Source organism: Peromyscus maniculatus, chromosome 9 (genome assembly GCF_049852395.1).
Source record: "Peromyscus maniculatus bairdii isolate BWxNUB_F1_BW_parent chromosome 9, HU_Pman_BW_mat_3.1, whole genome shotgun sequence".
Classification (NCBI taxonomy): domain Eukaryota; kingdom Metazoa; phylum Chordata; class Mammalia; order Rodentia; family Cricetidae; genus Peromyscus; species Peromyscus maniculatus.
The window spans coordinates 6,772,346-6,798,215 of record NC_134860.1 but is presented as its reverse complement, the minus strand read 5'-3'; the positions used below and the strand labels follow the sequence as shown (position 1 = coordinate 6,798,215).

The window sequence follows — 25,870 nt, the reverse complement described above, 5'->3', positions numbered from 1 at the left end:
TGGAGGAAAAAAAAGAGGATACAGGCAGGTAGGAGAAAGATGAACCATCAGAGCATGTCCTGAGAATATGGCAAGTTCTAGTTAGCTTTCTATTGTTATAATAAAAGTTAAAAAAAATCCAATTTGAGAAAGTGATGAGTTTATTCACTTAGAGGTTACAGTCCATCATCATGTAAGCCACGGGAAGATCTCAAGGAAGGGGCTGGAAACCATAAAGCAATGCTGCTCACTGGTTTGCTAAACTACTTTTGCTCTATGGCCCAATCTTACTTGTTAGGGATGGTGCTTCCCAGGGAGGGAAGAGTGCTATTATATCAATTAGCACCAAGAAAATGCTGAAGAAGCATGCCTGCAAGCCAGTCTGATAGTGTCAGTTCCTCAACTATGTGTCAAGTAGACAGCCAAGAACAGCCATAACAGCTGGCCAGAAAGAGGAAAACATAAACCTCAGCCTACTGCAAACAAATTTGACCCTCCATGAATAGGATTCTATGTCCATACTGAAATTTCAATTGTAGGAAGAATAATCTCAAAGGCTTTATGTAGGAAAAATGAAAAAAAACATTTAAAATAATGGCTGACAATGAGCACAAGCCACAAAGGAAAAGTTGGTAAATTTGACTATTGCAGCCCATTCTGGAGGCTGCATGGTAGACATGGGGAATAGATGTAGTTGAAAGCCCCTTTGATTATCCAGCATTGTTTGGTAAACCTTTGACGTAGGAGATCACACCTTTAATTCTGATCTTTAATCCAGATGGAATCTGGACCACAGTGCTGGAAGCATATTGAAGGACACGGAGGAAGGAAATTTTTACACTTTCTCTGCTTGCTCTCTCCTTGTAAGCACATCCATTCCTTCACTGGCATTAAAGCCTACTTCTTTCAGATTCCAGCACATAATGAAGAACAGGTGAGACATCCAGTCTTGTGGAGTGAGCATCTGCTGGATTCTTGGACTTTCCATTCACAGCCAGGTATTGTTGGATTAGCTAGAGCACAGCCTGTAAGCCATTCTCTCAAATTCCGTTTCCATAGAGAGGTCATTTTATAACTTCTGTTACTCTAGCGAGCCCTGACTAATACACCAGGCATGTAGAGAAGACATTCTAGAGTAGTTTATGTCTCAGCTATGTCACAAATTCCCAGTGGCCACCTTCCCTTTACCATTCTTCAGAAGATGCTTTGGTGTCGGCCTTCTTGGTTCTTATAACATCTCAACAACAAAATAGCAAATAACCCAAATCTCTCAAAGGGAATGCAGAGTAATATAATGAAAAGAGTGCCTCAGATGAAAAAAATTCTACGGTAAGTGAGAAATAGAAAGCTAACTTAGGAATGGAAAGTATTAGATTTTGTGGACCATGACCATGTACCTCTACCCGATGAAGATCAGAGGACAATTTCTCAGAGGTTTGTTCTCTCCTACAATAATGTGAGTCCTAGGAAGGAACTCAGGTCTGTAGGCCTAGCAGCAGTTCCCTTTGCTCCCTGAGCCGTCTCTCCAGTATGGCAGTGGGTGAGGGGCAGGTTCAGTTCTCACTAGTGCTAAGGCCAGCGATGAGTAGGGTTAACTCTTTGCATCCCTATCCTGTCTTCAGCAGTAAAAGGAGCCACTCACATCAACATAGACCAAGTCTGTGGCAGGGCAATGGACCAGACAAGGCCTTTGACAGCAGCCTATGCCTGGGGGACACCAGGATCCCTGGAGGCAGCACAGGCCACTCAGATCTATATGGCCCCAAAGAGAACACAGGCCTTAGAAACTACCATGGTGCTAGGTGACAGCCCAGACCCCTACCTCTGTGTGACACTAGGAGGCCATACAGGCCATGGATATGAACAATGATCCTGGCTGTGATTGCAATATAGACCCAGACAAGTTCTAAAGTTGTAGCTCAGGCCTGGATGTCACAATGGCTCTCATTGGCAGTGAAGGTCACACAGACTGGCAGGAACCCACCAGCACCATGTTCCATAGTGGTAGTCCAGATTTAAAGCATCTTTGATGGCAACAGTGGCCTGAGATATCAACACAGATCCTGGCTGCAGCAGGACCCTGGACCCAGACATGTCCCTCAGTAACAACTCCAGCCCTGATGTCATTATGGTCCTAGTTGGGAGCACAGGCTTCTAAGACACATATGCCCCTTTGGGGGTAGAACCCTTTGACAACAACATGGTCATAAGTGGTGACCAAAACTGAAGGTGGCTCCAGGCTTCACTGGCAGAGGATGCATGGGTATAAACACATACTCCAACAGCTGTGTTTTCATTTCCTGAGAGGCTTACAGCAATACTGTTGTGTTTCTCATTAATGTGCTGCACATGATCACATCCTGAAATGGGTATACAGAATACTATATTTAGAGATAGCTAAATATATACCACAAGGATACAGCATGGATACTTTTTCCACCATGCAATGGGAATCTACAGAGTTAACAAGACCATCCACATCCAAAGCCCTGTGTAGCCCTGGCTGCCTGGGATCTCACACTGTAGCCCAAACTGGGCACATAAGACTTCTGGTGTTACAGGAGGTTCTGGTGTTAGTGGAATGAGACACCACCACACCTGACCAAAGAAATTGGTTCTAAGAAACAACAGTTCAAAATCACTTTATTATTAATAAAAATACAGTAAAGAACAGAAGAACGAACATATAAAAAGCAAAAGCTCAGTCTATAATGAAAAAAACCAAAAAAAGCAAACAAAACAAAACCAAAAAAAAAAAAAAACCAAGGAAGGTCAGCAGCATTCACTTACTGCAGAGTTAGAGTTAGCAGCACAGACCTACAGCCTGTGGCTGGCCTTGCAAACATGGTAGGAAGGCAGTCAGCTATTGTGAAAAGCCTTCTCAAAGTTAGTACAGCCATGCCTCCTTCCGGCTTTGTAGGTCAAGCCTTCTCTGAGACTAACAATGAGACATTTAAGCAAACTTTGTGCCCCTTGGGAAGCTTTTGATAAATTATCACACACTGATGATCCTGTAATGTCTTGGTCACTATTTGATTCTTTCAGCATACAGACACTTGTGTGCTTACTAGAGATCCCACAAATATGTGGGCAGCATCTGAGTATCAAGGAACATCAAAGATGACTCAGATACCTCCTATAAACCCTTTCTCAGGACCTGGCACTTCAGTTCAAGTTGAGAACTGGAGAAATATCTATTGATTTTAAATATGGAGGGGAAAATGCCTAACAGGACGAATGAGGGACTGTGGAGATGTCTGTGGTGCATTATCTTCAACAACACTTGTGCACAACATGGTGTCAGCTTCAAAACTGGACTGGAGAATGAAATATGATTTTTGGTGTAGTCTGTCAGGAACAGCTTGACATCAACAGTCTTTGATGACAGATTTTTCTCCATATAGGGAGGGCTAAGGACTCAGTCAGCTTGCCATTAATAAAATTGCTATAAAGTACTCAAAAGCAATCCTAAATACATGCAAGACCTTCAAAGCTGATGTTCTGAAAGATGCTAAAGACTTAAATGAATGGAAGTTTTAAAAGTATTGTGGATAAGTAGGTAATATAAACGGTCAATTTTGCTAAATTAATAATATCAATGCAATAGATACTGAAATGTAAATACAATACATCACCCATTTTTGTGGAACTTAATAATGTGACCAAAGATGTTCTTTTATTGGGAAAAGGATAGTTTTTTAAGTGGAACAGGCAGGAATATCCAGAGATAATTGTAAAAGAGTAAAGTAGGGAAGCATGTCATATTAGAGAGAAACATGACATATGAGATAAAAAATAAAAAATACTTTAATAGAGATATTTAAACAGTGGGTGTATGATAGTGTAGATATTACAACAGTGTCCAGAAATTTTATAATTGTTAAAAAAAAAGAGATACAGGCTGGAAGGATAAGGATGGATACCTTGAGATAGGAGATAAAGAGAGCATACCTTGAGAATATGGCAAGTGTTCTAGTTAAGTTTATATTGTGATGAAAGTCTAAAACGCCAATCTGGGAAAGTGAAGGGTTTATTCACCTCACAGTTTTCAGTCTATCATCAAAGAAAGCCAAGGCAAGATCCCAAGACAGGGGTTTGAAACCACAAAGAATGCTGTTTACTGCTCTGCTCTGCTAGCTTTCCCATGAGGCCCAGGATCACCTGCCTAGGAATGGAACTACCCACAGAGGGCTGAGTCATCCCCCACTGGTTAGCAACAAGAAAATGCCAAAGAAGCATGGTTGCAAGCCAGTTTGATGGAATCCAATCCTCATTTATGTGTCAAGTAGACAGCCAAAATTAGCCATCACATCGAGCCAGAAGGGGAACATATAAACCTCAGGTTATTGCAAAGAACATTTACCCTCCATGAATAGGATTCTATGTCCATAGTGAAATTTCACCTGTAAGAAGGATAATTTAAAAGGATTTATGTCAGAAATGAAATAATAAGTCAAATAATGAGTGACAATAAACACAAGTCAGAAAGGAAAATTTGGTAAATTTGACTATTGAAGCCTCTTCTGGAGGCTGCATTGTGGACATGGGGAGGGGCTGCAGTACCTTTGACCATCCTTCCAGTGTTTTGGTGGAGGAGTTCTTATCAAAAACCCTACCCTTGCCGGGCGTTGGTGGCGCACGCCTTTAATCCCAGCACTCGGGAGGCAGAGGCAGGCGGATCTTTGTGAGTTCGAGGCCAGCCTGGGCTACCAAGTGAGTTCCAGGAAAGGCGCAAAGCTACACAGAGAAACCCTGTCTCGAAAAACCAAAAAAAAAAAAAAAAAACCCTACCCTTTACTACAGAAGCTAGGTCCTAAATACAAGCCTGAATCATCAACGGCATGCCAGAGCTCATGTTCTAGAGAAATGGAGAAGTCCATTCTGCTTGATGATTTGGGGAAGGCTAGATCCCATTTTGAGAGCCATGGATGTTGAAAGCTTCTAAAGCAGCACCAGGAACATTGCCTATTATCATTATTCTTGGTGGCACACACTGCAGTGCCCACACTTATCATGCTAGTGTCAGTGGTGAGCTCTATAACATGATTTCACTCTGGAGTATGATTTGTTTCCTATTGCTGCTGCCTCCAAAGCCTTTCACATTAAACTGTCAGAAAATGACTTGCTCACCAATATCTCTACCCTCCATGTTGTTGTCCCCCTATCAGGGTCGATTTGCTGTTGAATGTCAGGGTTTCCAAAAAGTCTTGTCTCAGGTTTTCTGTCTCAAGTTCATTTTTGATGCTTTCTTTTCTTCAGGAGTACTGATTTAACAGACCTTTTGACTGGGGCTGGATCAACTGGAGGTCAATGGTATTTGCCTCAACAGTGAGATCACAGCTGTAAGGGATGTCTTCTGAGGAGGCCTTGATATGAGGGTGGAGGACTTCATGGGTTCAAAGCATCTATGGGTTCTTTGGCCTCCTCAGTTCTCCAAAGACCTGCTATGGAAGAAGGAAAGGCAATCAGAGCCAGAAGCAGACTGGCTGGTCCACAGGCTAGAAAAAAAATCATGACCTATTCACACTGGAAGCCAAGGTCAAGAGCACTCAGTCTCCCACCAACACCGTGTTTGCTGGCGATGGGATGCAAATGGGGGCTCACTTCCCTTTGACACTTATTGCTCCTGCGACAGCAGCTCTGTCTGCAGGGAGATCTCATCCTGGGCTGTGGACTGTTTCAACTCAGACTGAAGATTTTCAGACCTAGAGAAGGATGGCAGTTAAGGAATTGGCCTGGTGGGGACCTACCATGTCAGCTAATGAGCCTGAAACAACTCTAGTCAGCTGGACAACCCAGCATGACCTTTCAGCTGAGGTCATTCCCTGGTTGGAAAAATAACGGTGTAGCAAGGTCTGAGTTACAGTTCAGGGCAGATAGGAATGGCCTTGAAGAGGTACCAGGTAAAGGTGAGCACATGGGAAACTGAATGTAGACCCTATAGCAGAGCCTGCAAAGTAAAAGCAGTGAAGGATCTGATTATTCCTACAGCACAGAAACCAGCCTCAGTTCAACTCCTCAACTCCTAAATCTTCTTATAATAGAAAGAAAAGTCTTTTCATGGGAAACAGATGCACACTGCAGAGAGCCTATAATCTGCAGGACTGTGCTGCATGCAGATCTGCCCAAAGGTAGGATCTTTTCCCTAAACGTGATGTTCTGGAAGGAAAATAAGGTGGCAGGAACACACACTGTCCTCCACAACTAACCCTCCTCCTGCTAGGTTGAGGCCTGTCATAGGGAGATTTATGGGGAGAAACAGGGGACAAGGTACTGAGAAGATACCAGACAGCTCAGAAGGGAATAAGGGGTACACACTCCCCAGAAACACTGAGGATCCAACACAGTGTTTCCTGGAGAAGTTCTTATTGACTGAGCCAGCACAATACCCTGAGGTGTTCTTTCCCTGGTTCTGGCTGGGAGCCATCCAGATGGGAAGAATCCCCCAAAAGGACAGAGATCCAGGGACATGTGACCTACAGGGTTCTCACTGTTCCTCCAAGCTTGGGCTCCCACCTCATCTCACAGACATTGCAGCTTTTCTGCCAAATCCTCTTGCTAGGTGACCAGCTCCTTCTGCTTCAGCAGGGCCTTCAGTCTTTCATCCGGGCTCTCTTGATCCTGTTCTTTAGAAGATTATGTTCTCACTGGAGGCTTGCTCACTCACATGCACACACATAAATTCATGAACACACACAAGTACATGTCTGCACACATAAAAGCACACTCTAATGCAGTAACATGTTTAATTTCCCAGCTAATGTTAATATATGAGCCATCACCAGGAATACTACTAGAAAATATTAACTTTTGGAGGATGAGAGAAGAATACAGTGGCCATGAGAAACAGGCAACTCAATCATTGAACTGCCTCTCCTGTAACACTAATGCACAGACATGTGGACCTCTGGAGTACTGCTTGGTTAGCCAACCCTGCTTAGGAAGTTCCCCAGGCTGTGCAGTATAGGAATGTTCCCCAGCATAGGACAACTGGACCAGCTCACTGGTCTTATTCACTACTTCCCAGTTGACCCCCAGGTGATAAACTTCCTCCAAAAGGAGCTCCCTTTTACCACAGGCTGCCTCACGTCAGAGCAAATGAGCTCAGGAAACTAGAAACCCGACAAGCCCAGGAACCTGGAAAATATCAACAACCAGAAGTCAAAATCAACAATTCCACCCTATAAGGTGATCGTGTCAATGATTTCTTTGAGCAACAAAAAGCTGACTATATCAGGACCAAATTATTGCCTGTATTATTTCATGCTGAACAATAATTCATGGAGGGGCTCAATCAATTTATACTTTTTCTCTCAGTGAATGATAGACATCTAGATAGTTCCTACTTTGAGGCTACTCTGAGGAATGCTGCTATAACACTAATATCCCCTAGCTTCTCCTTGAACACCTACTTCATGTTCTGGAATCACTGGTTCACCTGAGAACTGAAGTTTAACTTTCTGAAGAAGAGTCTGTGGCTTCTCACTGTGCTATATCATGTTATACCACCAGCAATGTCTGAGAATCCTCATTGCTCCCAACCCTCCATGAGACTGATTTTAACTTAGAGTGAAGAACTTTGAAGAAAGGCAGTTACTGAGTGCTACAGACACAGCATGTGGTGAGTGCTTTAGACCCTCAGGAGCCTAGGGTGTACATTGCGACAGCCCCATTCTCACAGCACAGCATGGCTAGGGAAGTTCTGATGAACTTAGATGCAGCTAGAACCACATTGTAAGTCAGAATCCCTCAACAAATAAAATGCAGTCCTACCTTCAAGGAAAACGATAACTGAGAAAAGTTAGGCAAAGGTGGAAAGAAAGTGGTAGCAGGCAAGGAGGATGAGGACAAGACAGGGCATCAGAAGACACAGTGAGCCAATGACCATTGAGTATGCAGTCACCACACACCCAGAGCAGAGAAGGGACACAAATCTTCAGTCAGCCTATCTTGCCTCTCAGACACCTTGACTTGCCACAGAGGCCTCATCCTCCTATTCCTGTACCATATTTCTTTGGTATGCTCCAAAGACTTTTCTTGTAGATAAATATGATTCCCTCTACAATTACCTGAAAACCATTGACTTAGAGTAGTTTTGTGTCCTTTTGTCCTAGAGAGCAAGGTGGACATGTAGAAAGATGGGCAGCAGCATACAATATTAGATGGATGCAAAGTAAGTGTGCACAGTACTTTTTCATCAAAGTTGGACTCCATCATCATCAAAGATGTTTCACTCACAAAAAGTGAACATATTGATGCATCCAAACACATACTTGCACATATAAGCATCCATACTCACAGACATACACACACAAGCACTTAAATCTATACATACAGGAACCATAGACACACACAACCACATATGAGCACATACACACACATTATCATGCACACAAGATGCAGTAGACACAGAGACACACAAAAACACACATATTTCCACACACACAGAGGTACAGAAATGCATCACACAGCATGCATGCGCACGCACATGCGTGTGCGCTCACACACACACACACACACACACACACACACACACACACACACACACACTGATCCCAGAAGGGCCAGGAATAGAAGAATGCCTTTCAGAAAGTCTTCTGCTGCAGGGAGAGGGAGTGGGTTGTCCCTGCTGTCTACAAGGCACTTAGTCTCAGCCAGGCTCTACTACTCTGGTCTGCACTTACTTTTACTTTCATGAGCTTTGTCTATCCCATGACTCACTGATCCCATGGGTTCCAAGTTGATCCATCACAGTCTCTTTACTAAACCTACCCTGACTCCTCCACAGAAGACCCTGCCTAGCTCAAGAGAAAGAAAGCGACCCATGGTCAAAACCCAGGAAGTTTATAACATGTTGCAGTGCATGTGATATGAAAACAGCGCCAATGTCAGTCAGAAGGAGGCCAGTGAAGTGACCTATAGTGCTTTTCAAGATTGCAGCACTCTACACAGGTATGAGAGGGAAATGTTCTAAGATACAGCCATGCACGTGATGTAGTCAGAGCAACACAATGTCAGCAAGAAGATGCACTGTGTGATTCTGTGTTGTGAAGACAATGAGACAAACCAGACATTCCCTGTGGTACTAGCTTTGTGCCTACTATTTTTTAAAAAACATCTCTATTGTTTGATTTTTGTTATTTTTTAGAAAATACATTAACACCAAAACAATAAAAGTAAATGAAGAAATACAAAGCTACTACAGCCTTCCTCTTTCTGAACAATTGAAACTTGTAGAAATTGCATGAGAATAAACAAGACACAAGGTCTACCTTGGAGGACAGGAGATCCAAAGGGTGCTGGCCAGCCAGATTAGCCAAAAGAGAAAATTTCAGGTTCAGGGAAAGGCCTGAGCTCCAGGGAATAAGAGAGTGGGCAATGGATGACAACACGGGATTTCATAGGGTGTAGCCTATGAACACACCCACCAATGTACACATTTACCCATGCCTGCATAGACAACACATAGACCACAGAAATCAGAAGTCAGCAGGAAACAATGAAGAGGACATCATGCTGAATGAACTGTTGAATTTAGACTATGCACATCAGGTGTTTCAACTGGGACCCACAATATGGCAATCCATCTCTTGGGGCCTAAAACTTCCTAGGGCAGCATAAAGCTAAGTCAGACTATGTTGAGGGGATTGGAATAAATGTTTTCTTGCAGCTTCAAATCTGTCACCCCAACCCTCACCCTGTCAAAGTCCTCCCACATGTATGGTCACCCAGGCAGCTCCAGACTGGAAAGTCCACGATAATCCTAGAGGACTGTCCAGCCCCATGTCGAGAAAAAGGACTGAGAAGGTGGTACTCAGGCATCTGTCACTATGAACCAAGAGCTTGGCAAAAGGAAGAGAACTCATTGGGATGCAGGAAGAAAGGAGAAGACCGCATGTCACCCAAAACGTTGACAATGAAAACCACTCACTTGGCACTGGGGCTGGACTCTAGTCCTTGCAGGCTGCTACCCCATCCCAATGGATGCCATAGCCTCACACTTACTCATTGGGACCTCCTGGTGCTTATTAAATTTCCCATCCTGTCCCCAAGCCAGAAGATGCAGCTGGTCCAAAGAAGTGTGCCAGGGATACATGAGCTCTCTCAGTGGCCTAGAGCTATAGATTACCTCTCTACGAACTTCCCAGGAGTCTGTACCTCATATCTGGTCCCACCAGAAACCTATGATGACATTTCTCCTGTCTTCACAACATGGATTCATATATCTTGGTGTCTATTGCTGCACAGAGGAACAGAGCACACAATGAGAATTTGAAGGGAGGATTCCCAATTTCAGGATGGCTTTATAAATTCCACAGGGAATTCCAATGTTCCACCAAGATGAGCACAGTGCCCAAGAGGCATCCAGCTCAATGTGGGCTTCCCTGGCCTCAGCAGTGCCATCTGCTGGAAACTGTGTGAAATCCTTAGATCATACCACAGAGCCTGGACATCAGGAGCACATAACCCCCCGCCCCCCCCCCCCCACACACAGACACACACACACAGACAAAAATAAATATATATATATATATACACAGAAATAGACACACAGACACAGACACAGACATATGTGGGGCGTTTACCCACCAACCCCACAGCTCCCCAGAGTTTTCTTGAGTGCAAGTTGTAGCATGAATCTTAAAAGTTCTTATTAATAAAATCAAACCTGAGGCCAGTTATTGGGGTCCACGCTGGTAGATCAGAGAGACAGAACAAGCCACAGCCATCTCACCTTGCCAGTTCCTCAGCTGGTCCTGTTTCCTCAGACTGGAAGCTTCTGTGTCCTCATCCCAATGGCTCTCAGCTGAACTGCTGCTCCAAAGCCTGAAGCTTAACCAGCCAAATGCTTAACCAGCCAAATGCCCCTAGTTTCTGGTCCTCACGCCTTATATATCTTTTTCTTTTGTACCACCACTCCCTGGGATTAAAGGCTGGCTTTCTGGGATTAAAGGTGTGTGTCACCATGCTTGGCTATTTCCAATGTGGCCTTGAACTCACAGAGATCCAGAGGGATTTCTATCTCTGGAATGCTAGGATTAAAGGTGTGAGTGCTACCATTTTCTAGCCTTTGTATCTAGTGGCTGTCTGTTCTCTGACCCCAGATAAGTTTATTAAGGTACACAATATTTTGGTGAACACAATACCACCACAGCAAGTAGCAGGAAATATTAGATAAAAGGATTTATAGTGGAGAAGTTTGCAGGGATAAACAGACAGAAAATAAAGAATAGCCCCAAGAGGGCCTGGAACCTATTCCAATGGGCCCTGACTGTTTCTGCCCCAGGGTTTTTACAGAGATGCCAAGGGGTGGAGCAAAAGACCTCCTACCCCAGCACAGCCAAATGCAGACCATCTCAGATACCTGCACTCAGGCTCGTGGTCCTGATCATCCTCTATTCAGACCTGCTGAGTAAAGCCACGAGGAACCCCAGAATGGGCTCCCACAGTTCCCCCTTCTTAATATATAAAAAAAAATAACTATTAATGGCTTACAGCAATCTCCATAGCTGTTACACCTCCCAGTATGGGAGTAGAGGATGATATAGATGGCATTTCTCTTTGGAATTAGGTCCCTTTCTAAACCAAAAACTCTTAAGGCGACTACAAACTAAAAGAATCCCTTAGCTTCATCATTACCATTAACAGGTTAACATAAATATCACTATACATAGTCACAATTCTCTCCATCTTACAACTCAAAGCAAACTCTTAACAGAACCATTTGAATTAGCATATATGGTACCATATATAGTTAACAATTTTCTCCATCTTACAGCTTTAACTCAATCATTTGAATTTTCTTGTTAACAGAACATAGGAAAAACTTTGATGTATTCACATTGAATTTAAATATTTCCTTAACTCAACAAAACCAGGATGCATTAATATCAATAGGTTTCTGGGAACATAATTCAATCTCATAACTCCTTCTTTTCTTTATAATTTTTTAAACAAAATCTCAAACCTAGTTGGAGGAACCCAAACTTATACAATTCCTACAAACCAATATTGAAAAGCAATATTTTCAATCTAACCATTATCACTTTGAAAACTTTTAGCAAAACATCCAAAAGAGTTTTACACTTTAAATTTAGTATACCCATTTGCATTTCTTACTAACATAACATTAATCCACTCAAATAAGAAAATGTTTTTAAATTACATAGACTAAGGAATATTAACTCTCCCTTTTCTTTATAATTTAAGCAAAGTCTCAAGCCTAGTTAAAAAACCCAAACTTTTCCATTTAAACAGTTCCATTTGTAACACAAAACCAGTTTCTTAAGTAATTCCATTTTTACATAAACAATTCCACAAAACAATTCATGAATCACAAGTTAATAAAGCATATATGCATACACAAAACTGCATCTTGATTCTAGGTAGAAATAAATTTCTTCATTTAACCCAATTCCAGAAAACTGTTCCTAGGTCATTACTCAAAATTGTCCCATTGCAATGAAATCTCTATTGTTTATTCCATTTCTTAAGTCTTAAAATTCAAATGATAAATTCTGGTACTAGCCTTCCAAATATGAGAAATCCATAACCAAAATCTTTTTGTAATTTTATCTCATTTTAAGTTCAAAAAGTTCAAACAAGAAAAATTCTGGTATCAGGCTTTCACTTCCAAATAAGAAGAGATGTTTTTCAACCAAAACTTTTTTCAGTTAATAATTTTTGTTCAAACAAGCATCTCTGAACTTTTATTCTCAAGCCAGAAACGTTTTTAGGTACAATAGTATTCTAAACCACACCGTTTTTTGATGTTAGCTCAGGTTTTTCTGTGCTGCTTGATATTCACAGATCTCTGCTGTGGGATGGTCTGTATGTCAAATTGCTCTGATTGGTCAATAAATAAAACACTGATTGGCCAGTGGCCAGGCAGGAAGTAGGTGGGACAAGGAGAGAGGAGAATTCTAGGAAGCAGAAGGCTGAGGCAAAAAGACACTGCTAGCCACCGCCTTGACCAGCAGCATGTGAAGACACCAGTAAGCCACCAGCCACGTGGCAAGGTATAGATTTATGGAAATGGATTAATTTAAGCTATATGAACAGTTAGCAAGAAGCCTGCCACGGCTATACAGTTTGTATGCAATATAAGTCTCTGTGTTTACTTGGTTGGGTCTGTGCGGCTGTGGGACTGGCGGGTGACAAAGATTTGTCCTGACTGTGGGCAAGGCAGGAAAACTCTAGCTACAAATGGCGCCCAATGAGTTGGCAAGAGTTTCCACCTAAAACCTGAGAAAAGATTCTAAAACGGAACTAAAAACAGCTTCCTAATTGTCTCTCTCAAATGAGCAGCAGCTGCCAGTTTGAGTTACTGGCAGGTTCCTGGCGTGTGTGCTTGACCTGCAGTATGGCAGGAATAAGGCCTCTGCAAGTGGCACATTAAGCTGCATGGTGGATTTAGCCTTTGCTAGTACAAAACAAAAAGAGGTGTCTGGGCTACAAGCTGCCTTGATAAGAAGCATAGACTCACTATTTCTGAGAATTGATGGCTCCCAAACCTGGCGGAAAACGTACCACCACCATGTTGCAAAGCAAAAGTGGGCAGAGCCAGCAGCCACAGCACCTTTTCAGTCTTAGAAGGCTGCAGTTTAAAGCAATAGGCTCAAGGTAATATAAAACATAAGCCACATAAAGATGGCTACCACACAGAGAATCTGGATTATGTTCTCTTTGATATTCGTAACTGAAGAAAAACATTTGATTGCAAAAGCTGTTCAGTTATGCCAAAAAGTATATTTTAAAGGTACCTTGACTTCAAAATTTGGCTATAAGGATAAGTTGCTTTGGAAAAGAGGCTCTGCTTTTGTTTCTACAGAAAGCCAGAGGCTATGGACTTGTTCCAGATTAAGATACATCAGGTTTGAGTAGCCAAGACCACCTGAAAGGTCTCCGATGACACCATGGCCTAGATGATATAGTCTCACGAACTACTCCATGATCCTAAAATTTTCTTTGTGTCCCCATAAGATACAGAACCCCCCTCCAGCAGGAAGTAATAAGAGAAGCTACGCCCAAATTCCCAAACATACCAAGCTAGATTTGGAGATGTATAAAAGTTAAAACCTTCCTTTAAAAAAAAAAGAAAAGGGAAAGTGCTGTGGGATGGACTATATGTCAAATTGCTCTGATTGGTCAATAAATAAAACACTGATTGGCCAGTGGCCAGGCAGGAAGTAGGTGGGACAAGGAGAGAGGAGAATTCTTGGAAGCAGAAGGCTGAGGCAAAAAGACACTGCCAGCCACCGCCATGACCAGCAGCATGTGAAGATGCCGGTAAGCCACCAGCCATGTGGCAAGGTATAGATTTATGGAAATGGATTAATTTAAGCTATAAGAACAGTTAGCAAGAAGCCTGCCACGGCCATACAGTTTGTATGCAATATAAGTCTCTGTGTTTACTTGGTTGGGTCTGAGCAGCTGTGGGACTGGTGGGTGACAAAGATTTGTTCTGACTGTGGGCAAGGCAGGAAAACTCTAGCTACAGATCTCAGCTGCAGATGCTTTGTGCTGGTTCTGGCGTCCACCATTATTAGCTTCTTAGTGGCTTCTGGAGCTTTTGAAACCATTCAGACTGCCTAATTTGCAGTCTACTAGGACACTACCTGTGTCTCAGGTGTTTTCACCATATACATTAAGAATAGACTCACACTTAACATTTACACTTTACAAACTTACATATAACATTTTTTGCCTTGCAAAGCATTTAGACTCATATTTAACATTTACATTTTACAAACTCACATATGATGTATTAACACCTACTTATTTATACTCCTTAAGGAAACTATAAAACTACTTTAGCAAATATATTTCTTATTTATATACTTATATGCGTTCCATCTTATTCTTATTTAAAGTTACATTTACAACTAGCATCTTTACTTCTTTCAAGCTTATTACTTCATGTCTTAAGACTACCTTAGATATTTCTTGCACCTTATATTCTTAAAGGAACTCTATAGATCTATTTTACAAGCTTATATAGGGCTACCATTAGCATATATCTAACTTAGCAAACACCTAAAGATTTCTTAACACAGATCTAACAAGACAGAATATTTACAAACTCACATCTTATTTTCATTTTTCTATTTCTTACTCTTAATTATTATCACTATCTCCATTAGAAAGATTCTCTAAACTAGATAGGAAATACGGACATCATTTCTAAAGTTTAGAGTTTATACTCAGCTTTGTTATAAAGCACTGGGATTTAGTGAGTGTTGTCATAGAGTTGTAATACTTGTTGCTAGGGGACTGTAACATTCTCCGGACAAAGCCACACGCCAAAGATGCCGAGTTCTCTCAGCCTTTCCAAACTGGCAGAGATACACTGTCAGCGGTAAATGGTTTTTAACTAGAGGCTGTCCCTTCACCCAAATTCATAATAGCTCCCCTATGTGCTTCAATTCAGACAAACGTTTCTATTACAGCAGTATTTTTGGTTCATTCTACCAAAAAACTTCACTTCACGCTGAGATGAAATTATCGTATTTTGCTTCTGTAAAACTCTTTGCCAAATACTGCACAGCCATTAGGTGATATAAAGTATTTTTCTAAAGGAGCTAGTAAAACCAAAAGTGGCACAGCTCTGAACTCTAATTTCCTCACTGTTTGCATTCTGTGATACCTCAGTAAAAACCCCCACTCTATCCCCTACAGACAAAGAGAAGCTTAAACCAGGATTCCTAAGTGTAGATAAGAACTTAGACCCCTTTTCCGCAGGTGGCTGTATCTGCTACAGGGACTTTGGAAAACACAGACAGGATATTCGACCAAAAGACTAAAAAGGGAGGCAGGTTAAAATAAATTATATGGTCTGTGCCTTTTAGAACTAGGCTCACAAAGAAAGGGGAGTGCTCCTTCCAACCTCCCTGCTGTGAGTGAGGGATTTGGAAGAGCCTCCCTGGAGGCTTGTAAACTTTGAGAACACCTTACTTTTGCATTCTGTACCTAAAGTCTCCAGTGGCAGCTTAGGGGACCGGATCTAGGCACAACAAGACCCTCACTCCATTGTCTCAAAAAGGGGGCCTTAGACAAAGATATCTCAATATAGATAGACCCAGGCCAGTTTCAAGTCCCCAGAAATGATGGCGCCAGCCCCAGGAACTTAAAAGAACAGAGTCAGGATGTCTGATGGTAACCAATTAACCACGAGATGCCCCTCTCTGGAGATAACATGACCAGACCCTGGAGAGGAGTTGTAAAACTCCTGACAGGGCAAACAGATAAGCTAGAATAAGATAAAGTCCAGGCCCGGGAAAAAATGGACCAATCAAGGATGGACCCATACTAACCCCCTCCACTGTAAGAAATTTTATGGGTTTTGCCTATAAAAACTAACTTCCCCAAAAAAGAGTAACTCTTCCCTGCCTCACTTGAGATGGATTGAGATGAGTTCCCTGTCATGACTTGTAACAGATAAACCTTGCTTTTGCATTCTGGTATGCTCGTCCTTGGTGGTTTCTCTGGGGGTTATGATCTGGGCAGAACACATTCACCAGTGACAAAACCTCAGAAATACTAATTGAGCCACTTTCATTTTGGTTCCTTTATAGGAAATGTCATTGAAGCTGACTTTTCTTAGTTCCAAGCTCCTTACCAGACGCTCCTGTAACCACCGAGCTTCATTCTCCTCTTGTGAAAAAACACAAACATGTCCTTGACCCCATATTAACACAGGATCGGGACACTTCCATAATCCCGAGCAGGGATCAATCCTTCTTAAACTTTTGCTATTTTGAAGAAGATCATGTGACTGTTGAGCCATTTCCACTGGGGATAATGCTCAGCCATTGCATTACCCTCAGCTAAAGGACCAGGAAGATTGGAGTGAGCTCTAATATGGCCCACAAAGTGTGGTAGCTTTCTTTTGTGGAATAGTGTCTTGACTTTGTTGAAACATTTTGACTTGATTATTAGTTCCAATATTTTCACCAAAACTGTTACTATTCAAAGGAGTCAAGAACATAGATGTTCTTTCATGAAACATATCCTTCATTAGCTTACTTTGAGAAAAAGCATTTTCAGGATTTAGTATTTTCATTTCATTAGCTTTAACTCCTGATTTTATTAGCAGCTGTGATATTTAGCATTGATTTCTTATAAGGAACTTTCAGGTAAAGCAACTCTTTTGTAAAAGAGCTAGATTTTCTAAAGTTTGTTTCCCATCTAGAAAGCAGTCATTTCTTTTTTGAATGCCTGTTTCCTTGTCTTATTAGATTTGCAAAGGAATTACTCATTGCAGGCAATTTGTTCAAAAGGCAAAGAACTTTTTAATTTCAACATAAGTTTCTTCATATCTAAGACAACGTTCAGTGTATAAACTGCTTTCCCTTGTTTTAAGGATTTTAAAGTGGCTTGTTTGCTCTTAAAGGTAGCATTTTGTCATCCAGCTACTGTAAAAACATTGCACAGCTATTACGGTAAATAAGGCATTTTATCCACCCACAAACCGTGAAGCACCTAGTTCCGTATCCTTTCAATTTTTCATTGGAACTGACACTTAAACTCTTAGATGTTTTTCTTCCTTATTCTTTTAAAAGCTGTACTTTAAGTTTACCATGAACCTATTTTCGAGCTGACAAAAGTGTTTCAGGGCAATGTCACCATGTTTAGCAGAAAAACTACCTTTCCCAGAATGCATTTCCTGTATATTAGTCCATAATAATGTCAGTCCCATATCAGTCCCTTATATCATTTTCCTTATATCATTGATTTCCCATAGTTCTTTTCGGGTCTGAGAGTCAACTGGTTCTCTTTTACTAGACTTGCCTGGGAGGTCAGAACAAAGTCTCTTGCCTTTGCAATGGGAGATTTGAACAAGCACTTTACATTTTCAGCCATGGCATATTGGGAGATTCCTATTCTCTCCTCAGCTGGCTTCAACAGGTGTCTCTCCTTCATTTGACACTGGCCCAGGATCAGAACCACACCTGCCTCATTAGCATGAATTGAGGCTGGCATTTCTGATAGGGGCTTGTGTTTGTTTTAGCCAGTCAGTGAAAAACAAAACCATGTACAACAGCTTTTCCATAGCTCTTTCAGAGAGATTTTCTCCCACTGATCTTATTCTCATTTTGCTTGCTCCTTCCATCCCCAGATGCAGAGCTTCAGGTATCTGTCTATGGCTCTGTATCTCTGCTAGCTGCTTTTGGAGGTAGGGGCTTTTTTTTTCTCCCCCTGAATCTGCCTCAAATTCTAGCAGCTTTTTCAGGTCATATATTTTCTGGGGAGGATTATGTCCCTTCTCTGTTTCTTCAGAGTCTTTCACCCAGACAGTATCCAGTTTGGTCTCAATTTATCCCCTCTCCCCCAGAAACAGTTTCTGACACTACAGTGGTGGCTTTCCTGCTACTGTAGGTAGGGACTTTTGTCCATTTCTGCTTTTGGGGTCTGTGTGGTTTGCATACAGACTGAAAATCTAACAAGGGAGGTTTTCGCCTTTTCTAAACTCCCATTAGGACGGGTGTTTTGCCTCATCAGGCCTTCACCTGGCCGAGTCCCCCAGTGGGTTCCATTTGTTTGTCTGGGTGCTCAAGGACAGAGCTTATGCCAGAGGCAATCACCCCTTAGGGCTACACTCACTCATCTCATAGGGAGTCAGTTGAAACAAAGCTTTTCTCAAAGAGGTGCTTTCTCTGACAGAAAAGAGAGCTTTCCTCCTGGATAGTTCTGTTCTGCCCTGGCTGGTCTCTTTCCCCTGACAGCATTCTGACTGGGGCGCACAACTGCTTCAGACACAGTTCAGCTTTACTGTTTTCCCAGAATGGTCCTTTCTCTGATAGGAAAGCTTTTCTCAGATTTCTTTTTTTTTTCCATCACAGGCAATTTATTTTGTTCTATTCATTCACAGTTAATACAGAAAATACCTGGAAACATTTCCATATAATATTTGACACAGAAATCATCAAATGGAAGTATACAATGTTGACAGGAGGCAGTACATTTATAATTTATAACCCCAAATGTATTTATAAATTAGAAATGGAAAGATCTACAAATGAAATTATGAAGGTTCACCAAAGTCATTTAATCTGTCAGTTTCTCATTCATTTTTATGTCTTAATAATATTCTATTGTATGAATAAGCCACATTTTATTTCTCTCCAGTATTTGATAGCTATTTGAGTTGTTTTAACTTTTTTACTATTAGCAACACACTGCTGTAAACCTTCATGTACATGTTTCATAGGTGCACATTTTCAGTAGTTTGAGGTTATATTCCTAAGGGTAGAACTGTTGAGTAACAGAGTAACAATGTTTTGCATTTTGACCAACCACCAAACTGTTTTGCCAAAGTGGCACACCATTTTACAATCTCACCAAATCCTTGTTTTTAAGGCTCTGATTTTTGTACAAAAGCATTCAATCATTCTGTCAGACCAAACCAGGAAAAGTAAGCTATAGTTCAGAGCTGTTCTATTCCATTTACTATGCAAAGCCAATCTTGGCGTTTGCAACTCTCAGCCCTTTTGAGTATTCTTGCAGTGTTCACCTTTTCCTCCACCACTTTTTTTTTCTTCTTTTTTTCTGGTTTATTTCTATCTATTACAAATGTATAAAAAAATCCTCCATCAACACTGCTGATAGCAGCAGAACCTTGAGAAATATACCTTTGGTTTGCCTCAGAAAAGGAACACATATTGTACTGTAAAGTTTATAAAATTGGCCGAAAACATTGTAATAATGTTACAATACCAGTTTTAAGAGTTCAGTGACTAATGGGGAGCCGATGGAATACATGCAGAACTGTGAAAGCGATCTCACTTAGCCAGCTGTACACGTAGACTGTAAATCTACATTCAGATCATTTCTGAACTAAGACTGTCATCTCAGTTTATCTGTTGAAGTCAACCAGGAAACCCTAGAATATACCTTGATTTTTGCAAAAGAACAAAATAGGGGGAGGGGTTTCTTCAGCATTTCAGTCCATGAGTAACAGTATCTTAACAGGCAAAGTGTTCTCTCACTGTCAACATAGAATGAACTGCTGCTGGAGGTCAACTTGGGCTTTAATTTGCATTAGCACTTACATGCATAGTAGTCCAAGTTGTTGACCTCATGACTTTAAAAAGTAACTCTGAAAAAGTAAAATGGCCCTTCTTGGAAGACTAAAGAAAGACATCCAGCCACAGTTGTAAAAAGTCTCATCAAAACAATATACCCTTTTATGAATTACGCCTCAATTTAAAAAAAAAAAAAGTAGCCCCAAATAAGAAGCAGCTCTGAAAAAGAAAATATAACTTACGATATTTGAAAAAAAAAACAAGGTGAATACAGGTTCAAAAGTAATTAAGATATATTTTCTTAAGGTTATCTAGAATTAGGCTTTAAAGAATTCTACCATTTCAAGTTTACCACTAGTTACTAGATACCTATTTACAAACAAGATGTTCACCTTTTTTTGTTCCTTTATCAAGAGAAAAATCTACCTTCAGACTATGAGGGTGGTGATGGGGAGGGACTAGAAAACAGGATTCAAACAATCCCATGTAAATATCACATTTTTCAAATGGAAGAACTCCAAACTGCACTAGAAGTTCCAATCACTAAGACACTTTCCATTGAAATGATTTAAGTACAACTACATGGCACCAAGGTTTACGCCTAATATAGGCCTGACAACCAAGTCCTTGTTTTCTGGAAGAAAGGCCTCAAAAGTCCCACTCAATTCCATATAACAATACTTCAAAGATCAATTAGGTTTTCCTTTCCTTAATATTTTTGTTTTTGACTTCTAATCCTAAAGACTAGATTAAAACTTAGCTCATTTCCCAGAAGGCATTGCTTCCCTTTGCTCTATGAAAGAGTCCACCAAGACCTCTTCCTCAAAACCATCTAGCCCCCAGCCTCCAGCCTTTGCTTGTGATGCATCTTTCTCAACATCCTGAAAAGGTAATGTAGGTAAAATATGCTCATAAACATTAAAACTAGTTGTTAGAAAGACATAACTAGCTTTATAATTTAAGTTTTAAAGCATAAATACTTGTAGCTTAATCTGCACTGACAATGATTGTTGAAGCCTAGAATTCAACATTTACAAATTCTCATTCACACACACAAAACACACTATTATCACACAACTTGTGTCTTGAGAGAATCTTCTGCTTTTTAAATCTTTGGCCTCCCAGTCAATCCCAAATTCAACCAACTTTTCCAAGTTCTTGTAGTTACCTGGACCACTGAGGCATTGCCACAAGACTTCTTCTCTTTTGAAACATCCTTTTTCTCTAGATATTAGGATAGCTACACCAGCTTGTTTCTTCTGTGGTGTATGTTCGTGTGGGATTATCTATTGCTTGATTTTTCATGGATGTGTTTAGCTTCTTTGGGTTGAATTTTCCCTTCTAGTGCTTTCTGTAGGGCTAGGTTTGTAGACAGGTATTGATTAAATCTGGTTTTATCCTGGAATATTTTGTTTACTCCGCCTATGGTGATTAAGAGTTTTGCTGGGTATAATAGTCTGGGTTGGCATCCGTGGTCTCTTAGTGTCTGCATGAGATTTGTCCATGATCTTCTAGCTTTCATAGTCTCTATTGAGTAGTCTGGTGTTATTCTGATGGGTTTACCTTTATATGTTACTTGGTCTTCTTCCTTTGCGGCTCTTAATATTTTTTCTTTGTTCTGTGTGTTTAGTGTTTTGATTATTATGTGGCGAGGGGACTTTTTTTTTGATCCAGCCTATTCGGTGTTCTGTAAGCTTCTTGTATCTTCATAGGTATTTCTTTCTTTAGGTTAGGAAAGTTTTCTTCTATAATTTTGTTGAATATATTTTCTGTGCCTTTGAGTTGGTATTCTTCTCCTTCTTCTATCCCTATTATTTTTAGGTTTGGTCTTTTCATAGTGTCCCAAATTTCCTGGACGTTTTGTGTTATGACTTTTTTGTCTTTAGTGTTTTCTTTGACTGACGAATCTATTTTCTCTATCATGTCTTCAGTGTCAGAGATTCTCTGTTCCATCTCTTGCAATTGGTTGGTTATGCTCGTTTCTACAGTTCCTGTTCGTTTTGTCAGGATTTCTATTTCCAGCATTCCCTCAGCATGTGTTTTCTTTATTGTCTCAAATTCATTTTTCAGATCTTGGAATGTTTCTTTCATCTGTTTAATTGCTTTTTCTTGGCTTGATTTGATTTCTTCCCATTTTTTGTTCGTTTTTTCTTCCATTTCTTTAAGGGAGTTTTTAAATTTCCTCTCTAATGGAGTTTTTCATTTCCTCTTTAAGGGAAGTTTTTATTTCCTCTTTAAAAGAGTTTTTCATTTCCTCTTTAAGGAAAGTTTTTATTTCCTCTTTAAGGTAGTTTTTCATTTCCTCTTTAAGGAAAGTTTTTATTTCCTCATTGAGGGAATGTTTTATTTCTTCTTTAAGGGCCTCTATCATCTTCTTAAAGTCATTTTTAGGGTTGATCTCTTCTGTTTCTTCTGTCATGGTATGTTTAGGTCTTGTAGGTGTAGAATCACTAGGTTCTGATGTTGCCATATAGGTCTTTATGTTGTTGCCTGTATTTTTGCACTGGTGTCTACTCATCTTTTCCTCTGTGCGGTGCAGGTAGTGTCTGTGTCTGAGAGTGCCTCTCTTGTTCTAATTTTTAGTCTTGGTTTAGTAGGGGTTCTTGGTTAAATTGGTGCTATTGGGCTGTTTCTTCAGGGACAGCTGATTTCAGTCGGTGAATTATATACTTATGATTCTCGTGATCTGGTTTGGTGACTAGGTAGCGCCTTCTTCTGTGTTCCCAGGTCACGTTTTGTTCATTTGTCAACTCCTCAGCTGATCTTGTTTCTTCAGACTTCAAACTGTAGGCATCTGAATCCTCTCCCAGACGGGTTTCAGCTGAGCAGGGTAGTCTCACCAACACCTCCAAGTTGTTGGGTTTCACAGGATCAGCAGTTGGGCCCTGGGTTGTCCCCAGACGGAGTGTCCAGACTCGCCCTGGTTCCGACCCACGGAGATAGCCTCTTCCCCAGGTGTTGGGGCTAGGGGCGTCCCCGTTCCAAGCTTTGTCCGCCCCTCTCCGTCCCCGGGCCTGTCCACCCCTGTGGCCCACCGCCACAGGCCCACCTGCGTCCACTTGTCTCCACCGCTGGGCCTGTATGTCCCTGTCAACCACCGCTGGGTCCGTCTACCTCTGCAGGCGGCCAATGGGCCTGCACGTCTCTGCCGGCTGCCGCCGTGGGCCTACCCACCTCCGCTCATCACTGCTGCCGGGCCCATCCACCTCTGCGAACTGCCACGGGGCCTGCACGTCTCTGCCGGTTGCCGCTGGGCCTGCATGTCCCCGTAGGCCGCTGTCACCGTGCCCCCCCACCCCCTCAAGTCACCGACCTGCGTCCGCCTGTCTTCGCCGCGTGGCCCGTCCATCTCTGTGGACCGCCGCCAGGCCTGAATGTCTGTCGGCCGCCGCCGCTGCCGGTCCTGTCCACCTCCGTCTGCTTATCTCTGCTGCAGAGCCTATACACCTCTGTGGACCGCCACCGGGCCTGAATGTCTCTGCCAACCGCCGCTGGGCCTAAATGTCCTTGTCAGCCACTGCTGCCGGACCCGTCCACCTCCGCGGGCCGCTGCCACTGGCCTACCTGCGTTTGCCTGTCTCCGCCATCTTTCTTTTCTCAGATTTCTTTTTGCAGCTGTGGACCTAACAACCCGGGACTTGTAGGAAAGTGGACAATTGGGCTGTTCCCACCAGCTTTAGTTTTGTTTGTTCATTAGCAATCTTCCCCTGGGTGCTGCACCTTCCTGCCTCAGCTCTGTGCTCCAGGAAGTTTACAACTGCAGGAACCCTAGTATCCCTAAAATGCACTCCAACTCAGAGACACTGGCCAGTAGCCTCTGGGTTTTTGGTCATAAGCTAGGGTACAACGCTAACAGTTTGCATTGCTTCAGGGGATTCTTTGCAATAGGACGATTAGGAGCACCTTTTCATTCTGAAATGCTCACTCAGAAACAAAACCCTTGATGCCTCAGCTCAGCTATAACTGAAAAGCTTGGATTTTCTGCTTTTCTTAGGCAAAGTTTCCTGCCCTTTTGGGCTCTTTGTAGCTCTTCACCCACACTCTCCCAAGCGCTTCCCTCAGGTACTCTGACCCACTGTCTTTTACTAGCTTGAAGAGACAGAGCTTAGAAGAGGTTTTTAGGAACTTGTCCCTGCCTCCTGCATTGCAGGGAGGATTTTTAAAGGTTGAAAGAACTTAGGTTTTGCTGTCTTAAGAGGTTTGTTGTTTTCCCTTAGAACTAATCACAGGTGGTCCCCATACTAATATCTTCAGGTGATTCTAATTTTTGTCCTTCTGAGAGAGAAAGTTAAAGGCTTTAGTTTTTATGTTTAAGAGAGCTTTTGAGAAAGATTATGGCTTTAGAGAGATTTTCCCCCCAAATTTTCCAAGAAAAGCTTTTTGGTTTAAGAGAAAGATTTTTCCCCCAAGAAAGATCAACTTTTCCCAAAATTTCAACTTTAAACTTTGACTTCTTACACCCCCATTTTTGCCTCAGGGAGAAAACACATTCTCCTGCTGCTTGGACTTAGCATTTCAGCTGTCCCCAGGTCAAAAGCTTCCATGGGAAACTTATCCTTCCCCATTAGCTCAAAGAAGAGCTTTTTTACTACCCGTAAAGCCCAAAGATTTTTCCCAGTTTGTGTTTATAGCCCCCAAAGTTGGAAAATTGAAGAGTTTTTCTGTCTACTTGCCCTACTTAATTTTTCCTATACGATCTTACACGTCTAAGTTTTTCCTACACTAAATTACTACCCTATACCTTATACTTATTTTTCACAGATAGAAATTCAGAAAGGGATGGAAGATAGAAAATTTTGATGGAAGAGATTTTCGCTGCAGCATCTGACATCCTTCCAGTCCGGCTTCCTTTCCTCTCAAGGATAATGCCTGCCTCTCAATAATATATATAATATATATATATATATATATATATATATATATATATATATATATATATATTCCATAACACCGGCATGCCTTTCCACTCGCAGGGCTGACTCCGTACTTTCACCAAAAACTCTGTAATAAAACTATTATTTTCCATTATCTTTAGTCCCTACTTCTTTGTCTTTAGTCCCTGTTCATTTGTCTTTAGTCCCCCCTTTTTTAGTCCCCCCTTTTATTCTTTAGTCCCTCTTCTTTTTTCTTTATTCCCTGTTCATGGTGTCATTCTGTGGGGCGATTACCCACCAACCCCACAGCTCCCCAGAGTTTTCTTGAGTGTGAGGAGCAGGAAATATTAGATAGAAGGATTTATAGTGGAGATTCTTGTTGAGATAAACACACAGAAAATAAAGGATAGCCTCAAGAGGGGCTGGAACCTATTCCAACGGACCCAGACTGTCTCTGGCCCAGGGTATTTATAGAGATGCCAAGGGGTGGAGCAAAAGACCTCCTCCCCCAGCACAGGCAAGTGCAGACCATCTCAGACACCTGCACTCAGGCCTGTGGTCCTGATCTGCCTCTATTCAGACCTGCTGTGTAAAGCCACAAGGAACCCCAGAACGGGATCCCCCCTCCACACACACCATATGAAATCAAGATCCCCAATAACTACAGGGAGGTGGCATTGTCTCAGAGTATAAGTAACACCAGAGAGGAGCAGTAATGACCTCCAGACATTCCAGCCACAAACTGAGATGGACGAATGGGATGAGGCACCCCAAGCTGCTGCTAGGTGCTTTCAATCATCTGCTGGTCAAGCACAAAGACTCACAACAAACTAACAGGACCTAGCATCTCCCACAAGCCAACATTTGTCAAGGCCTCTTGAAACGCATGTTGAGAGCTCACACACTACTGTCCCTATCCTCAGACTGTGGTTCAGACCACAGGCTCTGATTTTCATTTGGAGGAAGCAGAACAGTTTGTGTCCCCATTTCACT

The 25,870-nt window shown here is 41.8% G+C and overlaps 1 protein-coding gene across 3 annotated transcripts in view; it reads right to left on the bottom strand.

Moving 5' to 3' along the window:
• Positions 1 to 25,870, bottom strand: part of LOC143267243 (disks large homolog 5-like) — a 70,648-nt gene that overhangs the window by 38,103 nt on the left and 6,675 nt on the right. The window contains exon 1 of one of the 3 annotated variants that reach the window (XM_076544302.1): positions 5,110 to 5,797. The exons of the other annotated variants lie outside the window; for them this stretch is intronic. Coding sequence (XP_076400417.1) covers positions 5,110 to 5,128 — 19 coding nt within the window. The 5' untranslated portion in view covers positions 5,129 to 5,797. Of the gene's footprint in view, positions 1 to 5,109; positions 5,798 to 25,870 lie in introns of those variants that run through there. 3 annotated transcript variants of the gene reach the window in all.